Here is a 7,526-nt window from a genome sequence, read left to right as displayed (position 1 = left end):
TTGGCGCGAGTGCCCGAAGGAGCAATGCCGGGCGGGCTCGGAGCTGCGGGGCGGCTCGGTAGGAAGCGGGGCTCCCGGCAGCACCTCGCCAGCCCCGCGGAGCGACTCGACGCGCGGATCCCGCACGAAGCGGCTCGCACGGATCCTCGGCACCTGCCCGAGTAACGGCGCTCCGCGCCCGGCGGTGACCGCTCGGTGCCTGCAGGCGGCGCCGCGCCCCAGGCGCTGCCCTGAGCCCGCAGCCCGGCTCGCCCCCGCCCCGCGCTATAAACCGCGGCGGTGCCCGGCCCGGCCCGGCCGGCGGGGCTGGAGGGAGAGGCCGGGGAAAGTGGCAGCGGCGGCGTCGGCGGGGCCCGGCCCGGCTCCCGCTCCGCCCCGTCCTTCCCCCCTCCCGCCCCGCCGGCTCCGCCCCGGAGGCCGGCACGCTGGCTCGCTCCCTGCCTGGGAACATGGCCGAAGTCGGGGAGGACAGCAGCGGGGCGCGGGCTCTGCTGGCGCTGCGCTCTGCGCCCTGCAGCCCCGCCGCCGCGCCCCCTCCCGGGCCGCCGCCCCCGGCCGCGCCGCCCGCCCCCGGCCCGGTGCTGGCTCGGCTGCAGGGCCGCGAGTTCGAGTTCCTCATGCGGCAGCCGGCCGTCACCATAGGCCGCAACTCCTCGCAGGGCTCGGTGGACGTCAACATGGGCCACTCCAGCTTCATCTCCAGGCGGCACCTGCAGCTCAGCTTCCAGGAGCCGCATTTCTACCTGCGCTGCCTCGGCAAGAACGGAGTCTTCGTGGACGGCGCCTTCCAGCGCCGCGGCGGCCCGGCCCTGCAGCTACCGCCGCAGTGAGTGCCGCCGGTGCGGGTCGGGCTGGGCCGGGGGGGAGGCGGCACTGCGGGGCTGTGGGCCGGGAGAGGGACTGAGAGGGACGGGGAGAGTCCGCGGAGAGCTGAGAGGGGAGCGACGGTGGTTCCTCCGAGGGGCCGCTGTTGAGGACGGGGCTTTGGGGCCTCCCCCGGCTCGCGGAGGAGAATTGAGGGATGCCTGGCGTGGAGGTGGCAGAAGGGTGGCTGTGTGTCTGCTGGAGGCGATGGTGGCAGTGGGGAGAGGGTTCTGCTCCTTGAAGGCAGCGGATCCACCTCAACGTCTGCAGGGGATGTCGCCTTCCAGCAGCCCGTGACTGTAACGGGGGGTGTTAGCAGGGCTGGGTTAGCGGCTGGTTGAGCCACATCTGGGGAAGAAACGTGAGCTCCGCACCGTAGGGTGCTCCTCCTTTGTGGTGCTTCTCCCGCACACCGCTGCCAACAGGCTGGTGTCCAACTGGTGGCCCTTCAGGGATTCCCAGAAGATGAATGAGAAGGAAGGCTTTCCCCAGCGGGCCGAAGCTTGCTACGCCCAGGGTTTGTCTGCCTTGGAAAAGTTTTAGTGGAAAAAGTTGGAGAACCACTTTTGCCTGAGTGCGTGTTTCAGGGTTGGCCAATTGTGTGTTGACTCTCTATGGAGCTGAGGTGATGCTGCCCAACAGGACCCCTGCAGAGCAGTGCCCTGCATACTTTTGTTCCACTCACAAAGCGCCGAAGGCTGCAGAGACATCTTTCTATGCTAAATAAGCTTTCTTGTTTGAGGAAGGCCCAGAAAGAACGATGAGGTCGCCGTTAATCGTGTTCTTCCTCTGAAAATATTGTTTATGGTTGCTGAGCACTGTCCAACTACTGCAGAGCTTCGCCCCGGAGGTGGCAGTGTGGTGGCAGTGGGTGATGTAATTCCTGCATGCATCCTTCAGGCCACGCTGGGCAGGCTGTGGCTGATGCGCTCTGTAAGGGCAGGGGTGATGTTTTATTGTGTTCTACGACGCTGTTGGCTGTTTGTATGAAACATCTGTTTCCATCCAGCAGCACTTGGCTCTGGTACCGCACACCTCCAGCACAAGGGTCCTGCAGTTATCCCTCTCTAGCCAGCCTGTTGCTCAGGGGAGGGTTTTTTAATTACTCATTTCCTCTGCAGGCTGCTTCATTTTGTACTTAGTAATTTGGTTGTAACTCCCTAGCTACTCACTCTCCGAGGCATTTTAGTTTGTAACGTGTTTCATTTTCTGAAAGAGATCTCCTTCAATGTCAGTTTAATTAATCTTGCTTTGTAAAACAAGACCACCCAAAGCCCAGGGCAGCTCTGTTGCGTCGCTCCCTCTGGTTCTCGGTTTATTTGTCCAAGCTCTCCCCTCCCTGCCGTCCTATTTCTTCACTTGGTTAATCATAAGCATTGTGCTCCCTCTCAAGCAGGGAGTTGGTTGCCTGTACACCCCCACCACCCCCTTCCATTTGCTCTTCACTTCTGGAGTGGGAACAGCAATCTTCCTTCTCCTTCGCCATGCAGGGAAGTGTTTAATGCAGTTATGAGCTCTGCACAGTAAGGCATCCTCCTTGCTCGGCCACTGCTTGAGCTACATAAAGGAACTTGGTGTGCTCCTCCCTTTCTGAGTTCTGGAGCAGAAAAATGTTTTGCACCGATCTAAAGGAATTTGCCCCCATGCTTCAAGCAGGTAAACAACTCCTCGCCTTCTCCTGGCCAGGCAACGCTTTGTAACCCAGACAAGAGGGGGAAAAAATAAGTCCTGTTGAAGCACAGAATTGAGTGAGGCTTTTTCTGCTTGCTTTTGTCCCCAGGCATGGAACATCAGCCAGCTCCCTTCCCCGTTGCACCCTCAGCCCCACACGTGCCCACTGAGTGAGCAAACAAAGCGTTGCTCAGTGCCATTTCTCTTCTGCAGAGCAGTCTGTGTGCTTGTTGCTAGCCAGCTAATATTGCCAAAATATGGGGGGTGGGGGGGGAGTAGAAATAAGTCTTAGTACACAGGCTTTACAATTCCAGCTGTACTTTTTTTTTTTTTTCCTGAGTACTATTTTGTGGTAACATCACAGCCCTGTTTGGAACAGCCACATCATCTCTATCTGCCAGTAAAATGCATGGCTGGTATTAAGATTTAGAAATTCATGGCTGCTCCATTTGATGATTTAGGTGGACGCCCTTGTGACGGTAATCTCTTAGAGCTGCTCGTTTGAATAGCCATCCCTTTTCTTTTTGCTATCTGTTGTTTGTAAAGGGTAGCAAAAAATCTGCCAAGTCCTATTTCCTTTGTGTCAATGCAGTCGCTGCTGTATTCTGCTATTACAAGCGAAGGAGTGATTGTGCATCTTGAGATCATGAGGGGGTTCCAGGAAAAAATGCATCTTCCACGTGTTAATTCATGCTAAAACATAAATCTTGGACTCGCACATTCCATTTCTGAGGTTTCCTCTCGTTTCACTCTTACAAAACTTGTGTGCTGTAAACCCTCTTCTGAGTTTGGAAGCAAACATCCCTCAAACCTACAGAAGGCTTCGTTGGGAGGGGCGGGGATGGGAGGAATAGGATGAGCTGGAGGTGTTTCATTCTGAAGATTCCCCGTGCCTCCCAAAACAGCAGCCCTGCTCTGAACCAAGGGCCTCGCAGAGGAGCTCTGCACCGCTTCCTCCGTCCCCATCACGCGTCCTGTCGTCTGCTGTGAGCAGGATCTCGCCGCCGGCCGGGCAGATCGCCTTTCACAGCTGTGTTATGGAAGATTATATTTCACAGATGTGATGACATAACTGTGGAGTATAATTAAGCAGTAATGACCAACAAGGAGGGCATTTCCTCGAGGTTAATGACAGTTAGAAACAAAGTGGGTGGAAAAGCGGAGGGCCGCAGTGCAGCCGAACGCCCCTTAATCTGTTTAATTAACGCGAGTGTCGCACTGCAGCAAGCGCTCAGATAAATCAAGATGAAATCATGGAAGCACTTACATTAAGTGCTTAAATAAAATTAAGGATTGCTAGAAGCTGTTCTTAGCTGTGCTAGTGGAAATCTGGGGAGAAATATCTGGGCTTGTATTAGAAACCTCCAGACTGTTGGTAGGCTGTGCTGTGGTCTTATTTGAAACTATCGATACAAGTTAAAGCTGAAGATAATGTGGGAGTCATTACTCGAAGTAATTATTCCCATTTAAGACAATAATTGCTTCAGACTTACCATGTAATCAAGTGTTTACAGCATCATTCCAACACAGGATTTTTAATCTTTCCTTTGCAATCTTCAGAAATAAACTCGGTTTTTAGAAGCAACAGTAATGAGCTGGAGGCTTCCAATAATTAAACTGAGCATTTTCCACCCCTGGAAGTGAAGGATCTGAGACAGAAGCTGGAAGCTGAGCTTGCTAACCTGAATTTTAAGCAGCTACGGGTCAGGTTTTCAAATGCTCCTAAGTACAAAAGTCCTATTGACTAAAAACTGCAAATGTTGATTGAGCGTAGCCTGATAATGGCACTTGAGCTTTCTGAACTGGGGGCTCAATGGCTGGAAAATGGTGCTTGCCTGTGAATATTTCATGGCATATTTGCTTGTGGCCTTTGTGCCTATTCTGTGGCTTTGCAGTGGAACTATTAATGGAGCTGAAACTTTCTTTTTTTCAGTGTAAATCGATATTTTCAGCGCGAGATTTATAAGCGTTAAACAGTTCTTAAGCCTGTAGTTCTTCTTGGGATTTAGGAAATGGAAGCAATGAATGGAGTAGTTCTTGAAGTGTAAAATGCATGGAAAGGAGATGTATGGCTATGTGGAGTTAAACTGCAGAGTTAAATGCATGTGTATTTATCTCTGTGTATAGGCCCCGTTATAAACTGGCAATGTAATGTACATGTGGCATTTTATTATGAACCTACTGCCTTGTTTATAAAGGGATTTTCATAGGTACTAACACTTGGCATAAATAAGTAGTGCTCAGAGCACATCTGAGGGTGCTGATCTGAAGAAATCCTATGCATGTGTTCATCTCTGTGGCAGTGCACAGCTCACGTCGTGCTGGGGCAGCACGGCTGTCACTGCCTTTGGGTTCTGCACCCAAGCAGGAACAGAGAGCTGAGCTCAGCAGTGCTCCGTTCCCTTCCTCAGGGAGGTTGGGCATTGCTGGCCCGTAGCTCAGGGCACAGCTTAACAAAAAAGCTGCCATACTCCAGGAAAGTGGAGATGTACACGGTGTCTGATGAGCCCATGAGCTGCTCAGCCCCTGTTCTTGCAGCGAGGCCGATGCTGTGGCAGTGCATGCCCAGGAACTGCTCTGACCACATAACCACGAGCGCTGCGCCGTTGTTTCTGAAGCACCCCGCCAGCTCCTCGTGCAATTCTACTTCTTAAACATTGCATAATCTGTGTTTGCAGCGTGGCGGTGGTTCTTTGTTCGAAGCGCATCATTTGCTGTGCTGCAGCTGTGGTGGATGGTGGTTTTACTCCTGCTAGGAACTCTTTAAAGGTTTGCTATCTTAGTTCTTTATCTTACATTTTTCATGCTCTGATTTCAAAGACCTGAATGGGTTTTTTGTTGCACAGCAAGACTGCGATAAAGCCTTACTTTATTTTAATTATGGAATTTATGTCGAGCAATAACTCTTAGCTACGCAACTCAATTTGTCACGGCTTATGTTAAACGTTTAAGGAAAGCTTCTCATTACATGAAACTGGTGCTCGATTTGTCGATTCAAAAATAGCAGTGCTGTAAGTCAGGCTGTGAGTATAAACCAGCGCTATGCAAAGCTCACTGCGTAGCTCCCTTATGTATTCCTTTAAACCAAGCTCAGTTCGGCTTAGCTGACATGTTGACTATGAGAAGATGGATCTAAGCAGAGCGTGCCATGCTTGTCTTGTGCAGAGCCTCAGCTCTGAAGGCTTAAATGTGCATTCACGTTGTGCTGGGGGAAGGTTGTGCTAGCAGCCTCTTGGTCATGGCATGTATGCTCAGCTGACTGCAGGATTCTTCCAGTGAGCGCTGTTGCTGTATATAGAACTCCAGGGGATGAATGAGTCTGAGAGGTTTTGCTTTTACAGAAACTGGAAGAAAAATCATGAGATCTGTAGTAATTCACATCTCGGTTATTTCGGGGTGAACGTCCTCGCTGCAGAGTTCCGGTTTTGACTCGAGGTAACAAATCATGTGCGTTGTGATCAAAAGAGCATCTATTTTGTTTTCTTTCAGAAGATGGGCCACGCGGTCTTCTGCAGAATAACCGAGTGTATAAATGACAGCCGGATTGATGTGGTTGTGTTCTTTGCAAGAAAGCTCTTAGCAACTGCTCTGATTGCCATTTGTCATTGGGGCTGTTCTGTGGGATGCCAAATTCTCTTGCTCGGTGTTACAGTTTCCTGGAGGAGTAGATGTGGCAACAGGATGTTGGTAAAGAACAGGAAACTACTTGAATTCACCGCTCATGCCATACAAATAAAGGCTTATGACTGGCCCTTGTGCAGCAGTGGCTGCTTTCTGGCGTGGCCTGAAGTTCCTGCAGCTGGAGTGTTGGTGTGCTCTGAGGATGGGGGTTGTTGGGTGCCCCAAAAGCCACTGTGGGGCCTCCAGCACAAGGACATCATGGGGCTGGTGGGGTGGGTGCAGAGGAGAGCATGGGGATGCTCAGAGGTTGGAGCACCTCTGCAGTGGGGGCAGGCTGAGAGCTGGGGGTGTGCAGCCTGGGGAAGAGAAGGCTCCAAGAAGACCTCATTGCAGCCCTCCTATGCCTAAAGGGAGCTGATAAACAGTGGGAGAGCAACTTTTTACACAGGCTGATAGTGATGGACAATTAGGGAATGGTTTTAAACTAAACCAGGGGAGATTTAGCTCAGATGTCACTGTTCTGGTACAGCAGAGTGCAGATTCACCCTGAGAAACAGGGCAGGTGATGGTCTGGGGAAGTAAGAATCCTTTGTGGGGATATTTTGTGCCGGCCTGTAGGGTGAAGAGGCTGAAGCAGAGTTTTGTCTTCTAAATGCGGGCTGTGAAAAGACATCTTCATGTACTTCCAGATTATTTGGTTAATTGACTAATTGTGAGTGCAAATTACTGTACAGTCTAAATGCATTTGCTCATTCCAGTGAATAATCCAGTATTAACCACGGAATGGCTTTTTTCAAGTATTTGTGCTTCTTCCCACTGCAGTGTACTGCAGGCTGCTTGTCGTTAGGTGCAGCACCAATATCCCATAGCTAAAGAATATACAGCTGGAAAGAAACTGTTATTCCTTTGTTTTCCTAATGCAGATGCACTTAATGCCTGCTCTCTCTTGTCCGTAGATGTTTCCTGCTGGTGATTTACATCTTCGGTTCCTTTAGAGCAGCTCAATAAAATTCATGTGTGCATTACTTTTGCATGACACTTAATTTTTATGAAATGCATATTTTATTGGACGGTAAAACATTTAAGGGTCTTAATGGCCTAATTAATACTCCGCATCCACTTCTGTCTTGTGTATTTTGCTCCTCGTTCTACTCCTTCCTTCTTGTCCTCGTGCATTTTTTATCATGAAAATCTCAAGTAATCTTGAGAGAGCACTCTGTTAGAAGCCTGTTCTTTGAATATTCAGCAACTCTAAGTAAGATTTGATTGATAGTCCCTTCTCTCCCTTCCCAGTCTATTTTTAGTAGTTCAAAAAGGAGCTTAATTTCTCGGGCTGTCACTTGTTGTGTATGTGCAGGCTCCAATTTGTT

At 50.7% G+C, this 7,526-nt stretch overlaps 1 protein-coding gene across 1 annotated transcript in view; it reads left to right on the top strand.

The window, feature by feature from the left end:
• The first annotated feature begins 434 nt into the window (after positions 1–434).
• Positions 435–7,526, top strand: part of FOXK1 (forkhead box K1) — a 42,347-nt gene continuing 35,255 nt past the window's right edge. The window contains exon 1 of the mRNA XM_052679567.1: positions 435–826. Coding sequence (XP_052535527.1) covers positions 450–826 — 377 coding nt within the window. The 5' untranslated portion in view covers positions 435–449. The remainder of the gene's footprint in view (positions 827–7,526) is intronic.

Source organism: Tympanuchus pallidicinctus, unplaced genomic scaffold (assembly GCF_026119805.1).
Source record: "Tympanuchus pallidicinctus isolate F22 unplaced genomic scaffold, pur_lepc_1.0 scaffold18, whole genome shotgun sequence".
Classification (NCBI taxonomy): domain Eukaryota; kingdom Metazoa; phylum Chordata; class Aves; order Galliformes; family Phasianidae; genus Tympanuchus; species Tympanuchus pallidicinctus.
The sequence above is the reverse complement of the archived record's forward strand: the minus strand, read 5'-3'. Positions and strand labels throughout refer to the sequence as shown.